Raw genomic sequence first — 16,537 nt, 5'->3', positions numbered from 1 at the left:
CATATCTGAAATTCTTTTAAGGAAATAAACCAAAATCTACACAGTTACCATAAAGTATACTTACTTATACATACATGAGATTTATTTTATGATTCATTTTCTGTTTACAAACATAACATACTGAAAGCTGGTTTAGAAAAATATCCGTAGACAGCAGAGGCATATTCTAACTTGGAGGAATCAAGAGTTTCTTATGCTCAATAATATAATCAAACTGGGACATGGGAAACAGCATATCACTGTTTAAATGACTTTGCAACACTTGTTTAGTATATCACAATTTAAAAATTATACTGAATTAGCACCACATCTCGTATACAGAAATTAGACTGTGGTTTTTATTGTTACATGAGTAACTTGTTACAGACAACTAGTCTCTACTTATTCTAGAAGTAATGTTTATCTTGACAAAAATGTGATTTCATTCCATAGTATATATCAAAATATTAACTGTAAGCAATGAAATTGTATTACTTGCATAGAATAAAAACTAAAATTCTGCTCATTCTAGTTCTGAAATTTAAAAATAATTTAAAATCTATTTTCTGTTCTAACACACAGACCATCAAACAAACCTTTAAAGAAAGCAGGCTATATACTTGTGAGACTGCAGAAAAAGATCCATCATTTAATATTCTGCATAGATTTCTTTCCTAAAAAGATTAAAAGAGCGAATGCCTAACTTACCATGCTGAAATGCTGACTCACTGCCTGCAGTCTCCTGGTCGCTGCTACACATCGATTTAAACACAGAAAGCTTCAAGTACCCCAGCTAATCACAGCAAGTCCCTGCTCACGTGACTTACGCCACAGAATGGGAAGTACAGCATCTTTCAAATCACGACATTCCCTGCCACAGCCTCCTGAATAAACCACATTCTGTTTAAAAGTGCCACGAATTTCAACGAGTTTGTGGATAACGCTAGATTAAGAGGAGCAGCTGACATGCTCAATGGCAGGACTGACATTTAGAGGGATCTCAAAAGGCTGGAGAACAGGACTGATGGAAACCTCAGGAAGTTCAACAAAGGCAAATACAACAACGCTGCACCTGGGACTGAATAATCCCTTGCAACAATACAGGCTGGGGGCCAAATGATCAGGAAGCAGCATTGCAGAAAAGACTTAGGAATTCTGACGAACAACACGTTCAGCATATTCTGTGGCAAAAGCTGACAGCACACTGGCCTGCATTAGTGAAAGTGTAGCCAGGAGGCCGGGGCAAGTGATTATTCCTCTCTATCCAGCACCTGTGAGACCACAGCAGGAGTACCATGACCAGTTGCCAGCATCTAATTATTATTGAAATATTTATCTCCTTTTACCATCTTCCACATAAACAGCCTTGCTGGTTGGAAGCATGGGAAAAGCTCTGGGCTAGTGACAGAAATTTTGGAAGTGAATATTTCCCAGAACCTGTCTTGTGCACCCACAAAGCAAGGGCTCCTCCTCTTTGTGTCCTTTCAGATCTGGCCCACATACTGTGAACAAAAGATTTTGTCCTTGAACATAAAAATAACCAGACTGGAGAATATGCAGTCAGCCAAAGAAAAATCTCCCATTTTCATGTGAACACGGTAAGATCTGAAATTGCACCTATTATAGTAACATTAAAAAAAAAAGTTAAATCTCCTCAGCACACCAACAGAAGTTGAGGAGACAGTACTTCTAGCAACACAGTGAGTTGCATTACAAAGGTTTTACATATTTTTTTAAATCACTGTCCAATACCAATGCCAAAATTCCAGTTTAAATGTCCCATTCACTCATTCCTGTGCTCATGTTGGAGACCTTGTGAAAAATAATGATACTGGGTGAAAACATTTAAATTAAATTTCAGATATTGCTTTTAATTACATATAATAAAGCAGGTGTATACATCATTACTGTCTTTACCAATAAGCTCTTTGAACCTATGGTGAAACAAGAACAACTTGAATAATGCAACAAAACGTGTACAATCAGAGATGAAATGTTAAGACTTACCTATTACTGATTCAACTGTGTTACTGCCAGAATAGAATGGGAGAGCTTTGGCACCGATAGCAGAGACTGTTGTAGGAGATGAACTATCTGATCCAACACTGGAGGCCAGACTGGAAGTTATACTTGAAGCAAGAGGGTTAACTGCTGAAAAAACACTGAGATGGTTCTGTTAAAAAAACCCAAACAACATATGTATAGACACACAATCACACACAGATGTGTGTTACAACCGTATAAAATAAACAGAATCTATTTTTAAAAGTAGTTATTTTAATTCTATCAGAAAGAAAACCATAAGAATTCTCTGAATGAACAGATTAGGATAATTTTCCTTATCATTTACCAGCAAGTGCATTTCTCCAATGTGGCTGGCCATCATGAGACCAGCCATACGAAGGAACTGTTTTCAGAAACAAGGTATTGAAACAATAAGGTATTGCAAATAAGCTCTACAAACATAATCAGTTAGCTGAAGTTTGATGCTCCTTTTCAAAAGGAAAATATCTATTGAGGAATTGTACCATTTCATTATGCATTTGTATGCAAATTATATTCTATATTGGTTTTTTTGATCTGTAAATTTTCTCTTTTAATCTAAATGCAATTGGTGCATAAACTGATCTCCAGTTTAGGTAGCTGAGAAACATGACTCCACTGCGCACATGTAACATGCTATATAATGACCTGTACCTGCGCTACTTCTTTCTAGCTGAACATTTTTTTCATACAAATCACGCGTTTAAATTATAAAAACATTAGAAAAGCACACAAAATGTAACCATGTAAAATTCTAAAATGGAAAATAACTTCAAAGTCTACAGGGACTTGGTGCGGAGTTTCTAGTATATTAACTCCTTTTATTGTGTATTTATTCCCTCAATCTTTTAGTTAATAAAAAAACCATTTAATTGTGACTGAATCAATCCACGCATCCTCTCATTGCCTTCTGTGTGACAAGCAGTGATTGTGCAGTATCTACTCTCCTGATTTCTACCAATCCCACAGAAAATTGCTATTTCAAAGATAGATATAGTGCAAGATTGAGGCCGATAATGACTATGAGAATGAATATTTTTTCTTTAAAAATGGGCACAAACTGAAATACAGAAAGTTTCACTTAGACACAAAAATGTTTTTACTGAGATGGTGGCCAGACACTGGAACATGTTACCCAAAGAGGCTGTGGAGTCTTCATTTTTGGAGATATTCAAAACACTACTAGGCAAGGCCCTGAGCAACCTGCTCTAGCTGACCCCACTTTGACAAGGGGAGGGATGGACTGCAGACCTCCAGAGAATCATAGAATGGTTTGGGTTGGAAGGGACCTTTAAAGATCATCTAGTCCAACCCCTCTGCTGTAGGCAGGGACACCTTCTACTAGATTAGATTCTTGAAATGATGCTCGAAGCCCACCCCAACCTTCTGCAGCTCAAAGACTCCTTTCCTCCTCCTGTTTTGACAGAGGAAGAGACTGACCCTATCTGTGACTTCAAAACTCTGCTCTGGGTGATATCTAAACAGAACAGAGAGACATAATAAACAGAAATGAGACCCGATAGAAAGATTATTTAAAAAAATATGTCAACAGTTTTATCATTACATTGCCACTCTTACTAATTTATAGACTTGTAGGGAAAAAAAACCCCAATGTATATTTTTAATCTGCTTCATGTGCTAACTCTTCTCCACAGAACTCACAGGATCCACCTCTGTCTCGTGTTTTCTCTCCTTATTTATGCTGCACCACTCCTCCTACTTTTTAAATGCAAGATACATTTTAATCCTCCACTTTAGATTATACACTGCTGTGAGGCTGCACGAATGGCAAATGCTAAAACTTTTGTTCTCATTTATCTTGATCATTGTCATTAACAAAACATCAGGGTTCTTGTTCTAGCAGTGCAAAGCTGGGAGAGTTTTAAGCTCCTTTGCATATATAGAATGACCTCTAACACTCGATGTATTTAGCTTCATCACAGGTCAAAGCTATGCCCTCTTCCCTGTCACTTTAACTATTCTTCTAGTTTTGAGTATCTGATGCTTGAACAACTGTATCATCGTCTTCCTTCTGGCCTTCCTTAAATTTAATCAATCCATCCTCAAAGCCAGTTAATCCAAAATTTCACTGTGAAAACTCTTGCATGGACTTGCTATGATCAAAAGCGTCCTCAAATTGCCTCATATTCTTCTCATCCCTGGTACTCCCTGCAGCACATGTATTGTACATTTTCACACAACCTAGAGCTGGCTGCCCAGGACCATGTCCAGACAGCCCTTCCATAACCCCAAGGAGGGGGACTCCACAACTTCCCTGGGCAATCTGTTCCAATGCTCAGTCTCACGCACACTGTAAAAAAGCATTTCCATACATTTAGACAGAACCTCCTGTGTTTCAGTTTGTGCCCGTTGCCTCTTGCCCTGTCACTGGGCACAAATTTTCCTTAGACTATGTTGTAAAGCGCCACATAACTTTGGTACTGCATTAATAAATTATCAAAAAGGGCAAAATATTTACAGTGTTTAGCTTTTGGTGATACCTGTTTGTTGTCTTGTTCATTTATTTTCTGCGGATTCTCAGCTGGGAAGCTTCGATGCTTTGCCTGAAAGATGAAAAATCTCTGTAATATATGAACTTAAAGAGTCATTGCTGTAAAATATATTATTAGTTTATGAAGGGTCAGTGGCATCTCTGTAATGATACCTTCAACAGGCTGGCTTCATTTCCCTCACTGCAGTCCTACATGGGTAATTAAATTTTAATGCTTATAGAGTAAATTTACATGGAAAAGGAACAGCAGTTGCAATTGTTCCACTTATATGCGTAATTGAACACATGCAAGTTATTTCTGGTCCAAAAATGGAGTAGTCATGTTAGCACTACGCTGTGACAGAAATAACATGTCCCAAGCGCTCACCAGCTGGGGAATACTTCTCCAAGAGGCTGGTGGGATACAAGCCTGAGGTAGGCAAAAGTTTGAGTGGAACTGCCTAGATTTTCCCTTAAAGCGATCATGCTACAAATAACAAAGAAAAAATATTAAAAAATAAGGGCAGATTTTCTTTGAACACCATTTAGTAATACGTTAACTTTTGAAACAAGTGAGACATACATAAATAAAAGGGAATTCTAAGTAATATCCTTTTGCCCACTGTGTTCTTGCAGAGCAGGATCAAAGGATCTTTGCTCTTTTCAGGCCAGTAATTTTCAGTGACTTCCCAAATCGCAGTAAACTCTGCAAGGTACTCTCTGCCTCCTTAGGAAAAATGGTTCTTTCTGTGGCCTTTGAGTGGTCTTGTTGTGTCTGTTCCTTGTTTCCTTTGGGAGATTCCTAATCTGTCTTGTAGTGAAAACTCCCTAGCAGTACCAACTCTCCTCTTTCTTTACATGCTTCCCCACACTCTTGTCAATTGCAAAGTCCGTCACTGCTTTCTCTCTAGACAGGTTCAATGTGGCCACTAAAAGGCAAGCACAGGACGTTTCTGCCGCTGAGGCACATTCTTTGTAGCAGTACATTACTCGCTAATTGTCACCAAAACAGCACAATAAATCTTCACCAATGGTTACACCATTTCTCAATTATTGCTGCCTCCTGCCCAGAAAGCAGCCATTTGATACTCTAAGTGCCTTGCTTCCATGACATTTGATCAACGATCACTTGATCCCAATATTGGGAGCTGGAAATCTTTCCTGTCACAATGACCGGCTCTCTAACCTATAGTCTGTCTGAGCACCTACATAAGAAAGCAAATCCTCCCTGGAGATCTTTAAAGTTATAGGTGCTGATCTTGACAGCACCTACAAGTTACCATTTCAAAACCAAAATCCTTCCTTTCATTCTTTTTACGTCTTTTACTTCTGCACTTGCTTCTCTGCGCATCTCAGGTTATAGAAATCAATTCTGACAAGCCACAGCTTTGCAAGAAGGCTGATCAGCATGGGCTGCAGCTTATTTATATGAGCCACTGGAGCTAATTTTTTAAACAGTTCCTTTCTGACAATTTAGAAGTGTAATTGGTATTATAATAGAGTGAGAAAAAATTAACTTTAATAGGTAAATCCTGGGCTTTCAGCTTTTTTCTCGTAGGCCAACAGAGCTGTTTCACGTCCCTGAAAAATAGCAGTCTTCCCTTCTCCCAGCTGTGTCTAGCATTGCCTGTTTTCTCCCCACCCCCCTGACTAAAGGATTATAACTCCTCACCAACTTCAGTTTCAACCACTCTCATTGCTAATGCTACAGATCTCTCCCTTCAAGAGGCTTATTATATTTTATCATCTATGTCTGTCTCAGCAATCAACTTGTCCAAGGAGAATGGCAGCTGCAGGTGGGAGAAGAAACAGACTGATATTAATCAAAGATTGGAACTAATAAATAGTATTAACTGCCAGAAATTAATGCACCTTTTTGCCATCAATTTGCAACAATAACAAAAACCGAATCCTACCAAGTCTAGTTATGATTTTTTTTCCATTGTTATCTTGCTCTGTTCTTGGCAACGTGGGCTCAAAAGGACAATCACAACATTTCTGCAAGGTTAGAATTTACTTCATGTCAGCTGAGCTGCAGTGACTGTTTGCATGTTCTTGGCCTTTGACCTTACTCTAAAGTAATTTGATGCAGTTTAGCTCACTAAAGAAGAGAGTTACAAACTGTGTCCTAAATTTCAAAAATCAGTGCCGATACACAAGGCAGACCACATTTTCTGCTGAATCTAATTTAACTTAAGATCGCATTTGTACTTCTAGACCCACATTATTCACATACCTGATCTTCTCGTTCAAAGCCTGGTGCTTTTGGATAGCTAGATGTTGGTGAAGAAACACCTGATGTGCTAGACTCAGAACACAAAATGCCATTTGCTAATGATCTCTGTCTACAAAGAGGTCCAAGGGGTGATAAAGAACTACTGCTACCAGAACTTGATGTTACAGTTGGACTTGAAGAACAGCAAATCTGTAGAAGACAGAAAACAGTGTCTAATATACTCTATGATAATTTTTTTTATGTTTACAGCTATAGTCTCCCTCTGTAACACAACCAGTTGTAATTATAAATTAATTTCAATCTTACGTAAACACAACACTAACTTTGGTTTATTTGTATATATTTTTGGTATTAGCTTAAAAAAGTAGCACATGACAAAAGTAACATGGAGCTATTTTAAATATACAGGCGTCAAAAGGAGATGGGTTTGTACACACCAGAATAAAGCCTTGTTTGGTCCCTACGCACAAAATGAATCACAGTTGGAGATTGCTCTAGTTAATGGATATTAATTTACAATAAAGGAATACTTGCTTTCTGACAACCCTGATTTCCATACATTCATCTATTTTTTAATTTACGGTTTAATGCAAGCATTATACAATATTTCACTCTTTAAAAGAACTCATCCGGATCAAGCCAAGCAGTTCAAAAAGAAGACGACATGTAGAATCTTGGCAAAAAAGCATCTCAGTGCTTGTTTGTAAATCTTGAGAGGCTGTTTTTTGAGATTTTAAAATATTAAAATGTTTATTGATTAATAAATTAATGTTATAATATTTAAAAACATGACTGAAATTTATAAATTTTAGTTCTGCTGTACATTTTCCAGAGAGTTTTAAACTTCTAAAGTAAAAGGCTTAAGCTGACGGTACAACCTGTAAGTAGGTCTGGGCAATTTTTTTTGCTTAAAGTACAATTCTGATAACCTGAAATTTATGAACTCAGGTGCCAGCATCCTACCATAGTAAGTTAGAGTGGAATTGTGGGCATTGCTTGTTTCCATATTTTTTAAGTAAACTGTTCCATTTTCTTAAACTAGATTTACAACTAGACTCACAAGGCAGTATGGAAATAGTTGCATCCTACATTTATGCCTAACAGCCCAGTGCTTAGAACACTCAGTGATGATACACATTTCAATCTCTTCTCTGCTTGTTTCACAACAGAATCTACTAGCTCTCAAGGAAATGAACTAGTCAATACAATAATGAAGTGAAATTCTGCCAAAGCTGTTTTGGTTTGTTTAAATACGAAAAACACACTGAATCAGACAGACTAGACAAGAATAACTATACAGTTTACTGTTAAACTCTCAACTTAGGGAAGACCCTAACCCTTAATTTTACTCTATGCTCCAAAGAACGTGAAAGTATTTTAAGCAAATCAAGATTTTAACAGGAGACACCTCTCTCCCCAGAATAATATAACGTCAAAACGTCCCTCCTGAGCAGCAGCAACTTCAGATTAAAATTCCTGTAAATCAGGTAGAGGACAGACATGAACCTAGATCAGGTCTTAACCCTGGACCAAAAAAAACCACCTCAAACAAATGCAAGCCCTATACTGTCTGAAGACTATTACCTATGCGTTCATTCGCTCCTATCCCTACAGAAAATCTGTCATGAAACTTATCTGTGTGGAGTTCTGTAATTAGATTGCTTCTGAAATCCAAAGCCAGCCTCTCTACACAACAGTCTGAAATGTGCATATACCCTGAGAGCTGACAGAAGTAGAAAAGTGGGCACAACAGCAAAAATAATTAAATTGATAGGATAGCCAAGGTGTACTAAGACAAAATTCTTTCTGAAGTCAAAGGCTGAAGAATTCATGTTTTGATCACAAGCTTGTTACAATGTGCAACGTTTTTCTTTCTGTTACCGTTTACTCTAAATCCAAAACTGAGGATTGCCCCTGTGCATGCAATGCTCAGTTTGCACATTTTGCTCAGCTCTAAAATACTGAAATCCTTTCTTTATGCTAGAGAGAAAAAGAAAATAAAAGGACACTGCCAGGAAAAAAACCACTGCTCTTAAGTGAAATTAAAGAAAATATTTTTTTTTTGGTCAATAAAAACATGCTAAGGTATTCAGTTCCATAATAAAAGATTTTGAACACTTTTTATTAATAACAGTTACATCTTGTAAGTACACTTAAAGCATACTTCTGGCAGCTCAAGGCTTCTTAATGCAGCAGACAAATATGTAAGATAAAATGACTAGACAGTGAAGGCAGACTAACACCCGAAGAAAGATACTAATTTAGATTAGCTACTCACTCATTTTAAGGATGAGTTCTCTAATCTGCTGACAACAACTGTAAGTGGAGAATGATGCCCTTGTTCACTCAGAAGTACTGAGCCTGAGGTGCAGACTTACTGGTCAAGATCAGATGATATCAGGTAGGTAGACCATTAGGTAAGACCATAAGGTGCCACTCATGTGATCCTTTTGGTTACAGTAGGTATTAATGGTGGCACTAACACACATATAGAGCTGTAAGCATTACAATTTTACAATACAATTTTGGTAGTTTTGCTATGAAAAACTGAACTACTAAGCTAAAACAATTGCTCAGCCCCCTAAAATGCAGGCAGGATTATCTGATTACATTCATGTTTAGGCTTTTGGTCTTAATCTCTGAAGAGTCCACCAGGATGACAATAGACAGAGATAGCCTCTACTCTGTGTTTTGTATTTTTCAGAAAAGAAAAGTTAGTTAAGTTTCAATAACTGGTTACAAACTACCACAAAATTTGTGTGACTGAACTTGCAAAGAAAATAAAGAACTCATGCAAATAAAGCAGGAATAAAGCAGTCCTATACGACTCAAGGCTAGGTGGGCTCCGCAGAGAAACCATCGTAGGTTACACTGCCACTCACATGACAAGAAAAAGTTTATCCTCAAATATTCGTTCACCCCTTATGGCTTGCTACAATATGCCTGCAAGACCACTACTCCTGTATCTCTCATTTCTCATGCTCTTTGTACAGAGTAAGATACAAAGAACATCTGAGAAATGCCAAGAAACCTATGACTAGAAACAGCCATACAACTTAGTGCAGTATTGATGCCAAGATGGTGAGCAAAGATGTATTTTGTATCAAGAGGGACTTGTGATTCACAGGTAACATGAAGTAAGTCGAACGTCAGTACCCACATAAAATGAGTGTGACATTAGTATTAGAGACAAAAAGAGTGCAAGAGGGAGGAAGGGAAACTACCAATGTTCACTTTTTGTTCCTCCATGCTGCAGAATTTACATTTTGGTAGCAATGTTGGCATGAATGGCAATCTCCTCAGCACTACTGATGCTAGGAAATCTACTGCCAATTGTTAGTCTTTTTCTTCTTTATTAAGACAGGCACACAAACAACAGAAGCTAGAATTCATACAGTTGCCTCAACTCTGGAGGAAGCTTCAATGTATTTGGAAACTGCTCTACAAATGTAATTTAAGATTTGTGGCATTTGATTTCCTGAATGTGGGATAAAGAGGCCCAACAGATTTAAGTACTCTTCAGGAATGCGTCCCTCCTAAAAATGGAAATCTGCTGTACTGTGTACTCAAAGACGTAAGCACAGGAAGGACACAGTTCAATGCCTAAGGATTTAGAGTCTAATTTAATTAAAGACCATTACTTGGTGACAATCCTTACTTTACAAAGGCTCAGCTGCAAATTTTTAAGATTAACTAAACACTGCAGTTGGATACATTTCAGATTACCTCTCACTTTCACAGAGGTTACAAAAGAACAACTTTTCAATTTCCCATCTCTGCGATAGGACGACACCTGAATATTTCTCACACACCACAAGTCAAAAGACGCCAAGCTTGCCTTAACAAGGGTCACATCCTCATAATGTTGTAACCACACAGACTTTGGCATTGTAGATTCTTATGAAGAAATCATTTGTCACTAATTTTTCACTGCAGTTAAATTGCTTAGAAAAGGAGCATGTAGAACAAACGATACATTGGTTCCCTTGGTTCTTGCCTACACTAGGCCTCTTACAGCTGAACCTCTACAAAGAAAATGAGAAAATGTATACCTATAAAGCTAGCTATATTTCCTACGAAAATCGCAGCTTCCTGAGTGTCTTGATTTGCATTATATCTTGTGGCTTTAAATGTCCTGTTAGATTGCCTACATTTGTGGGGGGTGGAAGGGAAGATGTCAGGAAGAGGAAACCTGTAGGTATTTTTAATCAAGCCGTAAAATTAATTTTGCTCTCAAGTAACTTATTTCCTTCCTATGTCTCTGTCTCAGAACACAAATTACACAGTAAAGGAAGCATGATTCATCACCATGCACACACACATAATCAAACTCAGTTGCATTATCACAGCATAACGAATCATTATTTACCAAATGAGTGTGGTAACTGATCATCACAGTCAAGCCATCTTAGTTATGAAGTTAAAAAGACAATTTTAGGCTTAATGAAGGCAGCAGAATGTTAGCACTGAGTCGGCAATCAGGATGAGCTATGAAGGCACACAATCCTTACCGTGCCTGAGCTGACAAGCACTGACTTCTTAACTGTGACAACTCGAATGTGTGATCAAGCACTTATACAACTTTGATAAACTTGATAAAACAAAGATGGTGCTGGTTATCCTATCTTCATCCACTGTAATCAACATATATCCTATGCAAATATTCAATCTTTTAAATACATCATGGACTCTGGGCGTGATGACATCGTGGCCAACGTTTCCATCCTTCTACTCTTCAAAAAGAAACTATGATTTATTGCTCTGAGCCTAGAAAGGCTAACATAAATATTCTGTAATTGATAAATGCAATTAATCTTTGATGTATGTCCTATTTCATCTCCAGAACATACAGCAAGTGTTCCTGTTAATTTTGCAGTGCCACAAACTTGAACAATATTTACAGACAAATTTTATCATACAGCTAGGCCTTTGCTCTGTATCATCACCTCACTAGGTACACTGCACCTCAGTACCAGTAACAAAGAAAAGATCAGCAGTATGGAAAAAATCAGCAGTATAATCCTACAGTGTGAGCTGAGAGTGTTTTAAGAAGAGGCGATGAGATTTTTGATTATTTTTTGCCTGAAAAGCTGCTCTAAAGAATATGCATTTTGTATTGATGTAATAACATTGGAAAGCAACTCAATCAGCTAGAGAAAACATATAAAGCAGCAACTATGACCATGGTTGCACGGACCGAGACAATGTAGTTAATCCAGCTCTCACGGCAGTATGAGAAAAACTGACATAGAAGACCATTTGCGTATGTTAAATTGCAATACATTTGCAGGATACAAATGAGAACAGCTGAAATGAAGGGATGAAATTCAGGTGACACAGAAGCTTAAAGCTGAGAATGATGCATATGTATGGAATTCAGAGGACTGCATGCCAGAGAGATTACTTTGGCAAAGGTGACTGAGATAAGGGGTAGATAGCAAAAGTGACTGAGCAAAAGGGGTCCATAGCATAATGGATGATGAAACATTACATAGCTGAAGATTCATGGAAGGACATGCAAGAAGTAATGGGAATATGAGTAAACACGAAAAAGTGGTAACATAAGCAACGTTATTAACCAAGCAGGGCATCAAAGTTTGAACGGTGCATGCAATGCATCTGAAACATGGATCAAGCTATTTCAAGACTTGTATGCACAGAAATATTCAAGAAACCTAGTCTACTATCATTTTCCATAACCGAGGAGTTCAGATAAATTAATTTTACCAGCGCAACAGAAGAAACAATAAGGAAGACCCTCTTAAAGATAAATAAAGACTGAAATAAAAGAAATTTATGTCATAAAAAAGGAACAGTAGGAGAATGAGTAAAAAGGAGTGTTTCTTCTGGCAATTAGATGACACTGAACAGAGCACAAAAGAGTAGTAACAATTAAGAACAAGCAGTAAGAGCTGAAAGTAAAAGTTGCTGGTGTAAATGCAGCTCCTAATGAAGACACATAGGACTGGGAAAAGGATGAGTGAATTTGTTGCTACAATGCATACAAAGACTCCAAATCTTACTTAAGGCAGTTCACAGCTCTGATGCAATATGAGAAAAAATGTGTACGCCAAAAAAGCCAATCTGGGACTTGGTAGAAAAACACAACAAAAAGAAAGATAAGAGGTGATGGCAAGTGTGGAGAAACAAATAGTACTGATTGAAATGAAAAACTACAATCAAGGGAAACACTGTACCACGTTGGGTAAACTGCATTGTGGAGGTTAAGTACATTTCAATGATACAATTGGTGGAGTATAAAGCAAAGGGAACTGCAAAGACAGATTGGAGAAAAACAGTATTATCAAAGATCAGGTGAAGGGACTGACAAAAGTATAGTATTAGATGCTTCAAACCAGAAGGCAGAATACGGAGGTAAAGAAACACAGATGTAGAAGCTCTTCATGGAAACTGAACTCACACTTATCAAAAAAGACTGAAGAGTAGATTATTTCCTGACTGACATATTAAGGAAAGATACAGCAGAGGAATGACTGATGACAGTCCAATTGACAAGGCAACTTAGATGAGGATATAAGAATTCAGTATAGGTGAGAGAAGAAGGTCTATATTTACCACAGTTATACAGCCTCCCTCACTATCCACCTGGATCATACAGAAAGTTAATGGACTCATTTTTCCAATAACATTTATAGATAGGGCAATAATACTACTACATTCTAGAAACGGGGACCTAAGTAACTTGCTTACAGACAAAGAGGAATTTTATCATCAAGCAGAGAACTGGGTTTAGGTCTCTCAAGTACTACATCATCCTTTTCCTCTAGAAGCAAATAAAACAGTAAGATACTCTCCCAGTGTACTATAACACGCTATCATGGAATCATGGAATGGTTTGGGTTGGAGGAGACCTTAAAGTTCATCTAGTTCCAACCTGCCTGCCATGGGCAGGGACACACACCTTCCACTAGACCATATGTGAAAGAAATTTTGGAAGATGAATAGGGAGATTTTGTTTTGAAGACACAATGGAAAAGAGGCACAGAAAGCCTAATTTCGCCATGATAAAAACCACTAAAATTAAGTTTACTTAGGGTCAGTGTCTGACAGGGATGAGAACAAAGATGAAGGAGGGCACAGAAAGACAGATAGCTTATGGGAATAGAGAGAAAAACACAAACCACAAATGTAAATAAGTTGCTGGGATACAGAAAATGAGGGGAGGAAAGAAAACAGACTGATTGCTTAAATACTAAAATTAAGCAGTTTACAGCAGATGGAGAAGGTGAAAGCAAGCAAGTAACAAAACTCAAGAATTAAACATGGAAAACCAGAAGAACAACCTACTAAAGGAACTGAATACCCAGAAAAACAAATAATGGAAGTGCATCGAACAATGCTTCAGGTAAGTAGTCAAGTGAAAAAATGACAGAACATTTTGCCAGACGTCAGAAAAAAAGGTGTCCACTTGTAATAAAACTTCAAGTAGAAAGTACAGGGAAGGGAGCAGGGTCAACTTTTCCATTTTCACACTTGAACAGTAGTACAGGCAGAGATGCACTGAGCACTGAATGGAAGAGATACACAATGTTCATCTGACTCCTAATTACTAGCAGAAAAATGCATGTATATTGAAGAAGATTCCCCATTACTGGAAGGCATATTAGAATAGTTAGTGTTTTCAGCTGCACCTAAATTATTCACAAAAGGCTAAGAAGCTTCTGGGAGAAGAGATGCTTTTATGAGTCCCTCCTGAAAGCTTCAGAACCTTTCCAACAACAAAATCAGCTTCCTAAATAAAAAAGGAGACCCTCTCTCAGAACCTTTCCGATACAGAAGCAGACTTCTGCACCGGGAACCTAAGATTTTTTATGTAGGCGTATTGGTATCTTTATTCTCAATTTACAGGACAGCAATATGAAGCTACATGAAAGAAACCCAGGAGTTTTTAACAACTGCACAATTTACTGGCAATTCCTTTTAAACATTATTTAAGATATTTAAGATACCTCCTTTTATCTGGTTTCTAACCAAACAGTATAAATCAACAGTGCTGGAAAGCTAGAAGAGAAAATTCTGGGAATAAATGTGTATGTACTTGTGTCTCTGCTCTGCAAATGAGGTAAGAAAAATGCAAGTCAGGAGAGAACAAGAGAGATGCCACTATCTTTATATATTATTTTGAAACAAACATAAAACCTAACAAAAGTATCTGTTCCAACTGACACTAAAAGGAAGAAAATAAAAGCTCTGCAACATATCTTGCTCTTTCCTCTCCCCCCATCTTTACCTGATAAAATTTGCTAATATAAACTACATTTATCACCCTTGCAGTCAAACAAAATCTACTCCCAAGCACACTGCATGTACTGCACCACTGTAAGAAGCTTTAAGTATAAAGCATGTACAGGTAGGACATCAATTCATTCCTAATGTTAACAAATTAGGGCAGAAAAGAGGGCTGAGATCAGGCAGAATCATCCATGAATTAAACCTTTCCTACAGAAAAAAGACACATATGTAAATTAAGCTGTCCTGTAGTTGTACATTTGTTTAACAATGGTGTTCCTCGCTGTAGCATTCAAAATATTGCAACTGAAGACAAAAAACAAGAACGGAAAACACAAATAATACATAATTAAATCTGGTGCCAAGGGCAGACGTTCCACTTAGGCTTACAATACCAGTTAAATATTACTGCCTGACATTTACTATAGCTGTGGTTTTTTTCTTTTGCTGAAGTACAAAGAAATAAAAAAACAGACATTTAAGAAGTAAAATAAACATTGCATATTGGCACAGTGATTATTAGTAGTAACTTTTCCAGAATTATTTACACTTACATTTCCAGACTGCCCACTGCTATTTGTAATGCTGTTTGTGGAGTTAAGACTGCTGCTCCATTCATTTGCAATTCCTATGCTGTCTGCTGAAAACAGGTGAGCGCCTGGCTTTGATTGACAACCAGTTTGCAGTATGACTACATTCATGGTGTCCTCTGTTGAAGGAATCCCCAACAAATTACACACAGAGTTGATACTTAGCTGTGTGAATTTAACAATTACATACCTAGCACCAAACACAGCACCTGTCACACGGAAATATCAATCACACACCAGAAATCTCTCTTATTCTTTAAATATAAGCATAAAGGCAAGATAAGAATAATATAATTCACCATTATGTATTTGTGGCTACTAACAAATTTGATACTCTTATTCATTTGCTCCATCAAAAATTGGTGGGAGGTAGATCAAAATTAATATATTTAAAGTATTCTATATTTTGCTTTATTTTCCAGAATCTATATCACACCAGGGTTTAAAGACAACATTTTTATAACTCCTGAGCGGAAAGGTAACAATGGCATCATAATTATAGAGTTCTTTGTTTTCTTTTTCCACTCTAGAACCAACTGACTTAATCATAAAACAATTTGAAGAGAATATGGGACTTGCACTATTTAACTTAAAAAGGAACAAAAAACTTTGAGAAAGTTCATTATTAACATATAAGTAAATTGTGACCAATGACTTGCTAATTTTCATACCAGAAAATTCAACTCAAGGTGACTGAACAATTATTTGCAATTCCCCAAAGGCTATTTCGTTAAACTATTAAACATCTTAGATATTTGATTCTTTAAATTGCAATATATTAAGGAGATTTAGACTTTTAGTTCTACAGGCAAATGATGAGTTAACACAAAGTGTTTACTTTAGTAAGCAATTACAGTTAATAACATTCCTCACCTCATAATCCATGCCCACAAGACATCAAAGTAAGGAAGTCAGGACTGAAAACAAAGTCTCTTAATAAATTCTACA

At 37.1% G+C, this 16,537-nt stretch overlaps 1 protein-coding gene across 15 annotated transcripts in view; it reads right to left on the bottom strand.

Annotated features, from left to right (window-relative positions):
* Nucleotides 1-16,537, bottom strand: part of UNKL (unk like zinc finger) — a 52,841-nt gene that overhangs the window by 12,551 nt on the left and 23,753 nt on the right. For 6 of the 15 annotated variants that reach the window (XM_074597293.1, XM_074597292.1, XM_074597295.1 and 3 more), the window contains 4 exons: nucleotides 15,554-15,708; nucleotides 6,750-6,938; nucleotides 4,524-4,586; nucleotides 1,987-2,152 (listed from right to left, as the gene is read on the bottom strand). In XM_074597293.1, coding sequence (XP_074453394.1) covers nucleotides 1,987-2,152; nucleotides 4,524-4,586; nucleotides 6,750-6,938; nucleotides 15,554-15,708 — 573 coding nt within the window. Of the gene's footprint in view, nucleotides 1-687; nucleotides 1,245-1,986; nucleotides 2,153-4,523; nucleotides 4,587-6,749; nucleotides 6,939-15,553; nucleotides 15,709-16,537 lie in introns of those variants that run through there. The other 9 variants (XM_074597297.1, XM_074597302.1, XM_074597303.1 and 6 more) reach the window with 4 other exon arrangements.

The sequence above is a fragment of the Larus michahellis genome, chromosome 8 (assembly GCF_964199755.1).
Source record: "Larus michahellis chromosome 8, bLarMic1.1, whole genome shotgun sequence".
Taxonomy (NCBI): domain Eukaryota; kingdom Metazoa; phylum Chordata; class Aves; order Charadriiformes; family Laridae; genus Larus; species Larus michahellis.
The sequence above is the reverse complement of the archived record's forward strand: the minus strand, read 5'-3'. Positions and strand labels throughout refer to the sequence as shown.